The sequence below is a fragment of the Felis catus genome, chromosome A1 (genome assembly GCF_018350175.1).
Source record: "Felis catus isolate Fca126 chromosome A1, F.catus_Fca126_mat1.0, whole genome shotgun sequence".
Classification (NCBI taxonomy): Eukaryota; Metazoa; Chordata; class Mammalia; order Carnivora; family Felidae; genus Felis; species Felis catus.
The window spans coordinates 192,810,950-192,826,430 of NC_058368.1; the positions used below are offsets into that span (position 1 = coordinate 192,810,950).

The 15,481-nt window shown below is 46.2% G+C and overlaps 1 protein-coding gene across 2 annotated transcripts in view; it reads right to left on the minus strand.

Annotated features, from left to right (window-relative positions):
- Positions 1-15,481, minus strand: part of GALNT10 (polypeptide N-acetylgalactosaminyltransferase 10) — a 223,165-nt gene that overhangs the window by 147,645 nt on the left and 60,039 nt on the right. The window contains exon 1 of one of the 2 annotated variants that reach the window (XM_023260253.2): positions 1,253-1,361. The exons of the other annotated variant lie outside the window; for it this stretch is intronic. Within the exon in view, the coding sequence (XP_023116021.1) occupies positions 1,253-1,297 (45 nt within the window). The 5' untranslated portion in view covers positions 1,298-1,361. Of the gene's footprint in view, positions 1-1,252; positions 1,362-15,481 lie in introns of those variants that run through there. 2 annotated transcript variants of the gene reach the window in all.

Below are 15,481 nucleotides of genomic sequence, written 5' to 3' on the forward strand. Positions count from 1 at the left end.
GCAGTGTTTGTGGTCCCAGAGAAGTGATAAAATGTCCTCAGATTCAGTTCAGTTCTGTGTTTACATCCAAAGGTGCCAACATAGAAACAAAACTGCTGGAATCCTTTCCTCCTGCCTCTTTTTTTTTTTTTTTTTTTTTTAAAGATCCAAATCAGGGGCAGCTGGGTGGTTCAGTCAGTTAAGCGTCCAACTCTTGACTTTATCTCAGGTCATGATCCCAGGGTCCCGAGATTGGCCCCGTGTCAGGCTCTGTGTTGAGCATAGAGCATGATTGAGACTGACTCACTCACTCACTCTCTCTCTCTCTCTCTCTCTCTCTCTCTCTCTCTCTCTCTCTCTCTCCCCCCCCCCCACATGCTTTGCCTCTCAAAAAAAAAAAAAAATTAAAAACAAATAAAGATCCAAATCACACCTGTTTTCTAACGCTCAATTCAAATACCAGATCCTCAAATACCATATTCTAATTCTATCCCCTTTCACTTAAATAATAATCTTCCTCCCACTAACTTTTCCCTGTGCTCTCTACCCCTCTCTTTTTGGAAGTTAGCCCTGAAGGTTTCCAATTGTAGCCATTTGTATACATGCCATTCCTTTCTAGTGGACTCTAAACCAATACTTTCAAACTATCTGCGATGAAGAACCACTTTGTTTTAATTTCCAATTCATTGTGAACCAAACCATCTGTGGTAGACAGAATTCTAAGAATGACTCCCAATGACCCTCATTCTGTTATTCTCCTCTCCCATTGAGTGTAGGTGGGGCCTGTGGATACATGAGATGTTACTGCTCTGATTACACTGTGGTACAGAACAAAGGACATTATCCAGGTTGACACAATCTAACCACACACAAAAAAAGCAGAGAGTCTCTTCCATCTGGCAGCCTAAGAAGTCAAAATGATTCAAAGAGTGAGGAGGATTCGATGTGGCTTTGAAGATCGAGGGACCACGTGTGGGTAGCCTCCAGGAGGAGACAACAACCCCAAGCTGACAGCCAGAGAGGAAATGGGGACCCCGATCCTACAACCACCTGCCAACAACCTGAATGAGCCTGGAAGCGGATTCTTTCTCACAGCCTCCAGAAAAGAGCCGGGACTGGTGAACGCCTTGATTGTGACCTTGTGAGACCCTGAGCAGAGAACCCAGCTAAGTCTGCTTGGACTCATGACCTATAAAACTATAAGCTAATACATGTGTATTGTTTTCAGCCACAAAGGGTGTGGTAATTGTTGCAAAACAAGGTTAATACAAACCTGTATAGCATGGCAGATTATACATTCCAAAGGCGTTTGTAACATTCGGTCCCACGTATTCTTCTAAAACCATTCCACAAGCCCATTAAGAAGAGGTAGAATCTAGGTTTCCTCTCGTTGAAGATGCACAGACCTTTGTGAATATCTCAACCAACAGAGCCTGGCAGAAGAGACACAACGTGACTTCTGAGACTAGACCATGAAAGTTCTATGAACTTCTGCCTTGCTCTCGAGGAGCCCAGCCACTACGCTATGAAGAAGTTATCTTCCTCTTCCTGTGAAGAGATCGACATGGAAAGGAGCAGACAGCCAGCACCACCTGGTCAGCCACGTGAGTGAGCCGGCCCGGAGGCAGACCCTCCGGCCTCAGTGGAGGCACCCCAGCAGGCACCGTGTGGATCAGGGAGGAGCTGCTCTGCCCGGCCGGGCTCAAACTGTAGATCTGTGAGCAAATAAATCACTGTTGTTGGTGTAAGCCACTGTAGTTGGGACAGTTTGCTAAACAGCAATGGTAATTGGAACTAGTATGCAGCTTGCACCGCATGAAATTCACCATATAAGTTCAACAGCACGTGAACAGATCTATATCTACTCAACAAGATACATCCACTGAGCATGTGCTTGGCTGTAACAGCAACGTCAAATTGCCATAAAAGTTTCTAAATGCTTGTCTTCTGTATTTTATCTCATGGTGAACTGGTGCCATTCTGCAGACTACACTTTGAGAGGCATGGCCGCCAGACATCTCCCGGCCAAGCCCATCCTTACTCACCTCTGCATCCTCCCAAATGCCTGTTAGAATTCCCGGAAACAGGAGGAATTCAGTAAATGTTTATGGACTGAACAGAACACCCAAAGAAAGTCAAGGTTGAAAGCTCAACTCTCTCATTTTATAGATGGCAATGTGACAGTCCAGAGAAATAATGGGATACATCCAGGGTCATGGGATGAGCTAGTGATTTTAACCGAGGCTTTGCCAACCCAACTGCCTACGTGGAAAGAGGGGTTGGCCAGGTGTCAGATAATATAGAAGGAAGGGGGCTGGTGAAAAGGCAGGTGTATGCACGCCCATGTAAGGCAGGGGTGGGGGCAGCCGCCAGCTGACTGTCACCAAGCGAGGGAGGGCAAGTAAAGACAGATGTTCAGTTTCTAAAAAGAAACTGGAGAATTCAAGTTTCTAGACACTACTTCTTAATTTTTAATATAATACCTCAATAAACAAATATGTTTACATGCTTGATTTTGCCCAGGAGACCACCAATTTGCAATTCCTGAGCACCTCTCATTTAAACGTAAGAAAACTATGGTCCTGAGAGGTTACAGATTTAACCGAGAACCTACAAGAAGAGGTGACAAGGTCATTTCTGACTTGCCCAGGAATTCGGTGAAGATGATGACTGACTGCTACTACCACTGGTCACCGAACACCTTCACTGAGCACCTACTATGGGCAAGGCACTATGCCAAGCCCTCGGCTCAACTGAGACTGTACTCTCATGTAATCCTTTCAACAGTCCTAGAAAGTAGGCACCAGTGTTTCTTCTTTTTTTACAGATTCAGCAAGAGACTCAGACAAGCTAAGTAACTTGCCGAAAGCATAGTGTAAGTAGGCCGGGTGTCTGTGTTCAAAGCAAATTTTTACAAGGTGAACAGGTCTTCTTACTGTCCCTTCGGCATCCTGCCTATGGAAGTTCCCAGGTACAGTTTTACCTGGAATGGCTACAAAATCTACCCTTTAACATCTATCATTTCAAGCCAGGAGAAACCACCCAAAGGCGACCTGTTTCCTGTCCCCCAGAGTCTGAGTGATGCTGAGCCCACGTGCTATTCTTCTTTCCCAACTGCTGACTCCCCAGAGGGGCAGGCTGTTTCAAAAACTATGTTCAATGGGTCCCTTGGAGATGCTGCAGCTGGGAGCTGGGGGGTAGGGGCGTCCTGGCAAGAGGGGCTCTGATTTCTTCTTGGTCATACGTTCATCAGGCTTTTAAGCAAGATGATATGACAAGTGTTCCTTCCACTGCTTAAAAAAAAAAAAAAAATTTTTTTTTGAGAACCAATGATCTAAGCCAACCCCTTCACTTCGTTTTCTAAAGACAGACCCTATAATTTGATTTGCAATTATAACAATAATAAAGGCACATAGTGAAAGATTTTAAAAGCCGAAACGGTATACAATGGAAAATATAAATCTCTCTCTTCTCCCAACCTCTAGTCCTACCCCTTAGAGATAACCACTGTTAACAGGTTTTTGAGTACTCCTTCCAGAATTTTTAATAAGGAAATTGAGCTCCTGAGGTTGGCTTATCGGAGATTATTCAGCCAAGGCTACGTACAAGACATTAGGCTCCTGGCATTTCTCTCTCCCTTCCTAACTTAACTTGCAAAAGTCTCAAATGTTCCCGGAGATTGCAAACTCTCTCTCCAATACACCTGTAGCTTCAGAAACCATATATTATGCATCTTCTGGCCTCACTCACTGAGCAGGAAAATTTCATGTCTTTTTCATGTGACCATGTTTCTCCCTGGTCTTTGTTTCACATGGTAGAAAAACAACCAGAATCCCATTCTCAACTGGCCAGTGTTCAAGCCAGCAGTTGCTAGCAGCTGAAAGCACATGCTCAGCAAGAAGTCTGAGCCAACGGACAGGAACTCAGGCTCGAACCAAAATTCTTGAAGTTGTAGGAGGGGCAACATCTCCCTGAGCTCCTCTCGGGGTGTACTGTCAACCTCCCCACTGGTCTCCTGGCCCTCAGGCTACAGCCCCCAGTTCCCCACCTTCCTGCCTGCTTCCTACGCCTCGTTCTCCTACATCTGTCTGCAGCCCCTTTTCCTACCTGCCTCTATTGGACCCATCTGCAGACTGAACCCGTTTTCTTCCTGGTAGGAAAGAGTATGGAAGTGCACTCAGAGCCTCTTTCTCTCCTAGAGAAGACCCCAGAGGGCCGATATTTATTGGGCTTCCCATTTGCCAGGCTTTGCTAGGCAATTTACAGGCATCATCCTCACAACAAGCCTGGAAGACGGCACTATGATTATTGTCCCATTTTCCAGATGAGGAAACTGACTAGGAAGCTGGCATAGGAAAGCAGAACTGCTGATCCCAGGCTCAGGAGGGACTTGTTCGAGTTCCTAAAGTGAGAGAGTTGCTTTTGGCCCTGACGCCTTCGATGTCACGTCTGCCCATCACCCTGCCCAGATCATGTTTCGGAAGGGGAAAAAACACTCACGATACCCCCTGGCAGACTCTTAGTTACTCCTCTACCCCCTGTTGTCCAAAAGCCCAGCCCTTTCTCACGGCTCTTGAAGTGGACTCTGAGCATAAGAGATGGCCGTCGACCTGAGAAAAAATTAATCCCATGTTACTTGTCAGCAGAGGTGCAGACTCCCTGCCGTTGCCTAGGTTACGTGCCTGGAGCTTAAGCCACTGCCGATCACTCCCCTATTTACCTTAATTAATCAGACTGGCGTGGCTCCCTCTGGAGGGGGGCTCGGCCCTCCCCACCGCCCCCAGATAAACAAGGGATTTGGGGAGAATTTCTTGGTGAAATGACTTAAGTACCACGGAGAGGCAGCCCTGGAGGCCAGCGTGGGTGGAAAGAGCACCACAGAGGGGCCACCTGGAACCAAAGGTGGAAAAAGAGAGGTTCCTTGTCAATGGTATTCACTTGCCCAGAAATTGTGACTGGCACTCACAAGGCAAAAATACGCCGCCAGGCAGGGCATAATTATAAGTTGTATTATTCAGGCTAATCAAAAGGAAGGCGTGAGACCTGAGAAAATAGCTGTCTCATATGTGAAAGGGCCCCATTTCATTTTTTTTATGCTTTTAAAAATTACACGAGGAAGCAGAGGAGGGAGTAAGCCGCTCAGACTTCATACTGCAGAGGACTTACTCCCTAAGAAACACACTACGTTGGCTGACCTGAATCTGAATGTGGACCCCACCTGCATTTCTGGCTTTCAACCCTCTCCTCTCTTGGTGTGTGTTTTAGTTTCCTAAAGGAGTCACGGGCGACTGGACATGTGGCACTTACTGGGTCTGAAAGAGGTCAGGGCTCAAAGAACACAAAATTTATAGATATATTAACTTCGGCCTCCTTGCCAGATAGAAATGGACACATAAGACAGACACACCCACAAAAGCCTGCGACTCAGAAAGCTTAAATGCAGCAAAATCAACTACAGGATGTTAAGCCCCACACTGATCCCTATTTGCTCTACATGTAGCCACACCCTCATATACAGGATTTAAATATCTGTCCAGGCTAGTATTTCCCCAATCATGTCTCCAGTTCAAGTTCTCTCTGTCTCTCTCTCTCTCTAAGGCACAGAAGTAAGCAACACAAGCCACTCCCAGTAGGTGAATCCTGACTGGCTACGTGATGACCCAGAAGCTCTGACTTCACATGTGACCCTGAGCATGGTGCCTAATGACCAGGCCTCAGTTTCTTCATCTGAAGAAGGGGCAGGATAACACCTGCCCAGGTGACTGTATCCGCTGTAAGGAGGCTCAAAGGAGACCATGTATGTATATGAAAGCATTCTGTGGCTATGAAAGGACAGACATGCGGGAGTGGCCATCATACCTTCTGAAGCCATGAAACCAGAGGCTGTTGGTTGTTTAGCTGAGGGTGTGGAAATCACTCTGCCCATCTGCTTCCTGTCTATAAAAAGTCTGCTGAGTCTGTGGGCCCAGGCCATTTTCAGTCTGGCCCTGCCCTTGTTCTCAGGCAAAATGATGCTAGGTTTGGACAACTCTGTAACTGGTTATCCAGTCACACACCTAGACTGGAGCCAGATCAAAGCCTGGCACGAGGGAGACACTCTATCCTGTTCCAACTTCAGGATTCACCACTGACGGATGAGTGGGTGAAGGCTGAAAGATGGGAAACACAATTTTTGTCAGACAGGAGAGCTCCGGGGTTGAGCCAGAGAGCTGACAACAACAGCCCAGGTCAAGCACAGTCACATATGGAGGAAGCAAGTATGTTCTGAGAGTTGGGATCACTTGACCCACACTAGAGACCTTAGCCAAGTCACCCGCTTTGGGGACCAGTGAGGCCTCTGACAGGAGAATGAGTAGGGTCACCGGACCCCAGATTTGGGGAGTGAGAATTCTCACGTGGGTCAGTGAGCTTCGGTGCCCAAACTCCTTCACCTGGCTGTCCCCTTGAGTCGTCTGGCCCACAGCCCCACTCCTGCCCTCTGCCAGTCTGGCCCTAAATTCCCTCCCCACAGGTACACCAACATCCTGTCTGCCTCCCCCGTGCCAGCTTCCTCTTCTTCTTCTGCCATCCCACATCCATGCACCGTCAGAGGCCTGCAGGTGGCCTGGCTCGGGCTGTGGAAGCCTACCCGGCTCAGCAGGCCTCTCGAGTCCCTGCCACATCCAGCTGGGCCCTGCTCCACCTCCCGTGGTCTCACCTTTCTGTCCTGGGTCCAGGTTGCTTTTTGTGTCCTTCCGATTCCACACAGAGGAGGAAGCACATCATAATGGACTGAGTGGCTCCGGCACATTACAGATCCTGCTTTCAGACCACCAAATAAATCAATAGGGCTGTTGTGTGTGTGTGTGTATGTTTAAATTATATATTCATGGAATCCAATAAGAGAGCCAATACTGTTGGGATGTAATATAAAAGTTTCCGGAAGGAACAATAACAGCTAACATTTATTGAGCTTAGTAATTTTTAAGCCCCTGCTTAAAAACCTTCAATGACTTCCCATGGCTCTTAAGATGAAACCCAACTCCTTAGCATTCTCACCAGGTCCTACATGGCCTAGCCTCTGCCCACCACGCCAGCCCATCCTGTACCATGCTCCCCTTGGTCTCAGAGCTCTGGACACTTTCCTGAGTTCTTCAAAGGCACCTCACTTTCTCCTGCCATAGGGTCTCTGCACATGCTATTTCCTCAAAAACAATGGTCACACTGTTCCCACTCCACCAAGTTCATTTCACATCTCAGCTCAGATGCCACTTCCTCTGAGAAGCCCTCCCTGACTTCTCAGTCAAGGCTTCTGGCAAACACAGCAATCCTATTCTTCAGAGCATCAAGTTAATAAATAGACCTTGGGCGGGGGGTGGGGGGGGTGGGCGACTGAGTGGCTCAGTGGGTTAAGTGTCTGACTTTGGCTCAGGTCATGATCTAATGGTTCATGAGTTCGAGCCCCACATCAGGCTCTGGGCTGACAGCTCAGAGCCCGGAGCATGCTTGCTTGGGATTCCGGGTCCCCCTCGCTGTCTGCCCCTCCCCCACTCACACTCTGTCTCTCTGTCAAAAATGAATAAACATTTTTTAAAAAGGTTAGCAAGTAGACCTTCATTTAGAGTGATTATTTAATTAATGCCTATCTGTGCCTGCACTAGAAGCGCCAGAAGAGAAGGGCAGGGGAAGCACTGGTTCTAGGGCAGCTAGCTGTACAGTCACAGAGGTGCTCAAAAACTGTTAGCTGAATGAACCGAACGGATGAATGGGTGCGTACTGTGTGCTGGTCCCTGGAATAATTCCCTCTCAGTGCATCATCTCATTTACCCTCAAAACAACCCTCTGAGGTGGGTACAATTATTTTCCCCAAGATGCAGACAGTAGCTAAAATTGTACAAGGTGTTGGTAACTTGCCCAGGGCCACGGATATAGCAAGTGGTAAAGCCGGGACTTGAACCCGGGTCTGTCTGGCTCCAATACTTGTACTCTGTACTCTGCAAAACCTGATCCCAGCCAGGCAGTGGAGGTCATCTCAAACACGTTCCCTTTGTTTTTAGAGTATACACTCCATCAGTGGGTAAGCACAGGGAAGGGAGAATTTTTCTTTTTTCCACCGCATGACTCTGAGCCGCAAAAAGATGAGACATCTCAGATTCTTCATGTTTCCCCAAATGAATTTTAGGTAAGTTCCCTGGGAATCTCTCAATAATTCCATCTTCCCCCTCTCCTTTCTGGAGTGCTCTGGAGACCTATGCCAGAGTGTAATTTATAAATGAGAAATAAATCTCTGTGAGTTACAACACTGACATTTCAGGGTTGATCTGTTATACCACCTAACATTACCAATAAGAATGCAAATCCAAAATCACGCACCAACATGACTCCTTGAATAGATTTTCCTGGAGGGAACTTAATGTTCTTTGGTCACCTTTATGAACTTAAGGATGTCCTAAATTGCTACTGAAATATACAAGCTGTTTGCCCAAATGTGTCTGCTCTATTGTCCCTTCCCTTTGGATGCTGGCATCTGATTCTCTCTAATCCAAATGTGCTGTCTAGTCTGAAGGGGAAGGCTCCCCACTCGTAAGGAGTGAAGTGCTTGGACATTGGTTAATCTCTTCAGCTCCTCCTGGCCAGGGGGCTCAGGGGTAACTTTACAAGTGGACTTTATAGGGGTCTGAAGCTCCAGGACTGGGGTGGCCCTATGACACTGAAGCATTCGGTGGACCGCAATGTCAATAGATGGTGCTGCTCCCAACATCTGAAATGACCTCATAGGTGAATGGCTTAGGAACACCTGTTCCCTCACAAGATGCTTGGCCAAGTCTGCTTTGGTGGTGGAGTCCGATAATTGCATTAGTGCACGTAGCATCTGACCTTACTAATAACTGTTCAAGCTACAAACTTGCTGAAAGTCACCATGTTTTAAGCAATTATTTGGCTCTGTGCAAAAATGTTAATTTCATGCTTTGTAAACACATCTTTTGTAAAAGACCAACTTGCCTATAAAAATTGCTTTTGGCATCTCTAAGATAATCTTTAGGAGAGAGAAAAAGTGGGAAAAATGGGGGTGTCTACTTAATCAATTTCTACAACCTTCTTTCACTCGAGCTTTTTTTTTTTTTTTTTTTTTTTTTTTTTAATGACAAAAGAGACGTGCTGACCGGAAAGGTCAGCAAGAGGCAGAGGGAGACCCAAATCAATGAAGACTAGCTTCCAAGGAAGCTAATGCCCTTGCAGGTTCCTTGTGCATTGTCCTTCCCTAGGTGTCCTTCCCTCCTTCCCAGGAGTCTGAGAAACCTGGGAAAGTCACACGCTTCACGCTGACTGACCTGAGCACCTCAGAGTTAGAGAGCCCACTGGGGTGCTCTGGTCTGAACAGTTCATTCTGCTGGCAAGGAAGAGGGGGCCCAGAGACAAGACGTCCTGCCAGGTTCCCACAGAGGTCAATGCTGGTGTCAAGAAACCAACCCAGGGCCCCTGACCTCTCGGGACGGGGTGTTCCAACAAGACGTGGCATGAAAACAAAGACAAAAATCTAAACCTTGTCTTCAAAAGTTAAGCAGAATGACCAGTCATGCTCTTTCCCATGATCTCCAACAGTGCTGTGTGTTTCCCGATATTCACCAGACGGCATAGTTCAACTCAGGAAGCATTTCTTCAACATTCACTAGCAGTGTTTCTCAAACAGTGACTCTGCTTTATCTTAAATATTCATCACATCTCAATTCTTACTTTCCACTCTATAATGGATGTCTTAATTTAATATAAAAGTAATGTGTTTCTTCCTTTTTTAACATTTATTTATTTTTGAGAGAGAGATGGCATGAGTGGGGAAGGTACAAAGAGACAGAAGGGGACAGCGGATCCAAAGAAGGCTCTGCACTGACAGCAGAGAGCCTGATGTGGGGCTTGAACTCATGGACCGTGAGATCATGACCTGAGCCAAAGTCAGATGCTCAACTGACTGAGCCACCCAGGTGCCCCTTTTTCTTTCCTTTCTTCTCCAAATAGTTTGAGTAAACCGGAGGCTTCTGGAAGGTATGTCCTGTTGTTCCAGCATGAACTCACTGTATGAAAGTCCATTCATGGGCAAAGATCTGATTAACTACAAGATTAGCAGGTGCTAAGATCTACAGTGGACCAGAAGGACAGGCAATGGGATTTGGGGTCCAAGAAAAGGGAAGATAGACCAGTTACAACCTGGAGCAAGGTTCTCTGGAAGGATCGATAAATTTGTTTTTAATGACAGTCCTTAATTTTGTTTTCCCTGACTGTAGATTTTTTTGGAAACCATAAAAGCACAGAGAAGAAAATTTAAATACCCTACAGGAAACTGGGGGAAAGGGTGCACAGGACCTCTCTGTGATGTTTTTACAACTACATGTAAAATCCACAATTATCTCAAAATTTAAAAAAATAGGTAATTTAAAAAATCCTCAGGGTGCCTGTGTGGTTCAGTTGATTGAATGTCTGACTCTTGATTTCGGCTGAAGTCGTGATCAGTTGTGAGACTGAGCCCCATGTCTGGCTCAGCGTGGAGGGCAGGGCCTGCTTTGGATTCTCTCTCTCTCTACCAAAATAAATAAATAAACTTTAAAGAATAAAAATAAGAAAATAAAAAATCCTCCATAATTCCACCATCCAATAGTAACCACCGCTGACAATTCTGTGGTTACCCTTTCCATCTTGTTTCAAGGCATGTGGCTGAAATCCGAAGTCTGGAGGCATAATTGGAGGTCTGAAACCATCTTTCTTCACCTGTCATTGTGTGTCAATAGAAATTTCCTATCATTAAAAATTCTTAGAAAGTAGTATTTTCAAAGGGCGTATTATATTCTATTACATGGGTGAATCATATCCCCTACTGCTGGACATTTAATTGCTTCCAATTTTCCACCATTGCATTTTTTCATGTTATATATATTCTACTATTATAAAAAAAATTTTTGTAAGTTTCAGTAAACATCCTCACATCTCACGTTTCTGATTACCACCTCAGGTTGGACTCCCGGAAAGCAAATTCCTGGCTCTTTTTTTAAGAGTCTCATCACATGTTAATAACAAAGTTCTCTCCTGATGGGAATGGAGGGAGGTGGGCAACGTATTTTAAAAGTCAAGCTGAAAAATGTCTTAGTAGAAAAACTCCAGGTGACTGCAAAGTGCCTAACTGGTGATTTTCAAATGCAGGGCCATCTGGGAGCCGGGTAGGAGAGTCCAGGAAACCCACAAACCCACCTGCCTGCAAACTGGGGTGGGTGCCTCATCCAGCTGTCATGCTCTCCTTGCATCTCAATGCAAAATGATCTTTGGAGAGAGACACGCGAAACCAGGACATATGGGACTGTCTTTTGTAAAAGGAGGTTGTTCACTCTTCTCCTAGGAGGGTAATAGCTTGGGAAATATGCATAAACCATTGCTGCTAGGATATAAACAGCATGAAATTATCCAAACTTGGAGCCATTAAAGATGCACATTGTGAATTTAGAATCAAAACACTCTATAAATTTATAGCAAATCTGCACATTGAAAAATCAGTCTGCAGACTATAAAAGCAATTGTTGGTTTAAAGCTTTCGCAAATGCTCCTGACTACACTTTGTGGGTGGGCACGAGGGTGAGGGCAATGGATTTCTCTCAAGGAAGGTCTCGTCGGCATCAGGAAACAGGGCAGCTCTGAGGCACCTTCCACAGGGGTGTCCCTTTCTTCTGAGGTCTGATGTTCTCCACTATTGTTCCTCCCATTTGTTCTGGAACTGATGTGGTCAAATTCTCCTTCATGAGTCTAAAGACTACCTGAGACCCTGCTGGTTCTCTCACATATGGGGGAGCAGGACAAAGAAATAAGGGACTGGACAAGTTACCATAAGGCTCCAAAACATCCCTTCTCAAAATATAAACACTGCCAACAAGGGAAGAACACGTAAGGTTTGGAAAACTCACTGAGAACACTTGCCCTTCAGAAATTATACTTGCTATCTTTCAGTGTTTCCCTTAGAGAAGAGAGAAAAAAGTCTGCCCACCAAGGCTCCTCCCCTTCCCTGGAATGAGGTCAGAGAGGGAGCTGTGGGGGGCAGGAGGTCCCCTTGGCTGTCACTTCTGCCCATTGGAGGTCAGGAAGTTGACAGGTGGGCTTGCAATGTTTGGCTGTGGTTTCAGGCACTCCCTAAGAGCTGAGTGGGGGTCTGTACTGCTCAGACAAGGAATTAATTTCCTCTGGGGAAGGCTGAAACCAGTGTTTGTTTAGCCTTGTGCTAGAGAGACTAAAGGGTCATGGCAGAAAGCCAAAAAGCCCTTTAAATTGTCTCTGTCCCTCGGTATTCTAACATTTCCACCTCACTTTAAAAAGTGAGATTTGCCAACCTATTATTTTGAACAATTTCAACAGAAAAGTTGTATGAATAATAAAAGGAACACCAGTATACCCTTCTCTTAGGTTTGCCACTTATTAGTATTTACCACATTTGCTCACCAACCTCTTTATACAGTTTTTGCTGAATCATGTGAAAGTAAATTGCAGACATCATGATGCTTGACCACTAAGTACTTCAGTACGCATTTCACAAGCAAAAGAACATTGTCCTATATAACCACAATTCCATTACCACCTTGATATCAACTATTATCTAATATACACTCTGTATTCAAATTTTCCCACTGTCTCTCAAATTATTTTTATTAATTTTTTTAATTGGCACGAGTCACATAACATAAAATCCACCCTCTTAAATTGTACAACGTAGTAGTTTTTAGTAGTCTCACAAAATTGTGCAATCTTCACCACTAATTCTAGACCATTCTCATCACCCCAAAAGGAAATTCTGTACCAGTATCAGCCACTCCCCATTTCTTCCTCCCCCCAGTCTTTGGGAACCACTAGTCTATGTTCTCTCTCTATGGATTTGCCTCTCCTGGACATTTCATATAAATGGAATCATGCAATAGGTGACCTTTTGTTTCTGGTTTCTTTCACTTAGCATAATGTTTCCAAGGTTCATTGTGTTGTAGCAGGTATCAGTCCCTCATTCCTTTCTACAGCCGAATGATATTCCACAGTACTACGGATAAACCAAATTTTGTGCATCCATTCATCAGTTGACAGACATCTCAGTTGTCTCCACCCTTTGTCTGCTACGAATAATGCTTCCATGAACATCCATGCACAAGTTTTTGTGTGGATGTATGTTTCAGCAAGGATTGGAATTGCTGGGTCACATGGCAACTGTGTTCAACCTTTTGAGGAACCTGGGCGCTGTTTTCCAAAGATACTGCATCATTTCACAGTCTCACCAGCAATGCATAAGGGTTCCAATTCCTCTACTTCCTCGCCAACACTTGTGACTGTCTGTCTCCAAAGTGCTTTTACAGTTATCTTTTCCTCAAACCAGGATCCAATCGGGGATTCTGCCTTGTATTTACTTGTCATGTCTCTTCTGTTTTCCTTTAATCTGCACCTGCTCCCCAATCTCCTTTTGCATTTCCTGGTGTTGGCAATAAAAGAATAAAAACAAAGTCTAGTCCAGAGAAGGTATTCCTCCCTGATCCTGGTGGATCATAAAGCATGTCCCTCTTGCTCACCGCATCAACAGCTTGGAAGCAGTCTCTGGTTGATAACTTCTTTTTTTTTTAACGTTTATTTATTTTTGAGACAGAGAGAGACAGAGCATGAACAGGGGAGGGTCAGAGAGAGAGGGAGACACAGAATCTGAAACAGGCTACAGGCTCTGAGCTGTCAGCACAGAGCCCGACACGGGGCTTGAACTCACAGACTGTGAGATCATGACCTGAGCCGAAGTCGGACGCTCAACCGACTGAGCCACCCAGGCACCCCTCTGGTTGATGACTTCTAAGAGTTCTTGGTCAGAGCCCAGCTTAGTGCCAAGCAAAATGATCTCGTGCCTCTTAACTAGGAAATGCTTCTCAACAACTTAAGGCCTCCATTTGGCATCAGCGGCCATTTCAGGGGAGGGCAGCAGGTGAGGCTGAGGTGGAAGGGAGTGCATCTGAGGGGCACTGCAGAATCTGGGTTTCTGTGTTGAAAGTGGCCCTCCAGGATACTTGGCCGGCGGGCTGTCTTGACTGCCGGAGTTAACTGGGGGCACTGAACTGTAACAGGGGACGGCATTGCAGAGTGATACCCACCAGCTTCCCGACAGTAATGAGCTCTGCCATGTATCACATCTCAGACCGGAGCTAATTAAATTCTCCACAGCTTCTCCAAGAGCAATGAAGCCTTGAAGCACTGAGTGGCGGGTGGCAGGATCAGGGATCCTGGGACTTACTCCTGGCTTAGCCACAGATTGCCTGCATGATACGAGGCAGGTAAATCAACCTCTCTGGGCCCCTCCCTAATCCATAACATGGGGGGAGAGGAACACATGGGAGGTGTCTTTAAACGCTGGGAGTCTCTCATTCTAGGCACGATACTGACAGTCACTCAGATGTATTCTCGCCAAAAGGTAATCATAGCAAGAGGAGCTAATGCGATAGAGCTACAGCCTAGGACATTACAATAGTGCCAGTGACTCACGGGAACTCTCTCTCCACGTTCATGTAGCACCTACGGCTCTTCCACAGATGTCAGCTCGCTTGTCCCCACATGGGGTAGAAAGCGAACAAGTGATCACGCCCATCTTGCAGAAGAAGGTTTGCAGATCTGAGGTGAATCCACTCATTCTTGAATCGTCATGAAGCATCCACTGTGTGTCAGGTGCTATGTCCTAGGCCCGGGGGACACGGCGGTGAGCTAGATAGGTCGGACTGGGTGGGGAGGATAATTAAATGAGCTACAACAACAAAATGTGAACGCTGGTAAACTGAGGAAACTGCAGGAAGTCCACGCAGGGGCGTCTAACCTGGGCTAGTGGTTGGTCTCAGGTTCACAGATCATGTGACTCCTAGTCCTAGTCCAGGGCTCTTCCTGGTCTTTTTTTTTTTTTTTTTAATGTTTATTTATTTTTGACAGAGAGAGAGGGAGACAGAGCATGAGCAGGGAGGGGCAGAGAGAGGGGGAGCCACAGAATCCGAAACAGGCTCCAGGCTCTGAGCTGTCAGCACAGAGCCCGACACGAGGCTCAAACTCACAAACCGTGAGATCATGACCTGAGCTGAAGTCGGATGCTCCACAGACTGAGCCACCCAGGCGCCCCACTTCCCGGTCGTTTAAGGTGGAGCAGATATGCTTCAGGTAGTGGGAATAAAACTCTCAGCTGGGGCCAACTTGGCTGGTGGAAGAAAGGCAGCGGGACACTTTTTCCCTTGGTGCTTAACACAGAGCTGCTGAACAAATGAGCTCCAGTGCCCAAGGGCCTCATCTCCTAAAGGGACAAGAAATCAGGGCAAAGCTGCTAAGGGATATTGGGTTTGGGGTAAACTCTCTGAGGTCCTTGGCTTCACCAACTGCATGCAGTGCTGTCAGGGCCAAGGGCCAGGTCCCCCTCTTTCTGGGCCTCAGTTTCCCAGTCTCCCCACCTGCAAGGCTGAACTAATGCTTGCTCTTTTGTTCCAATCTACTTACGAGCCTT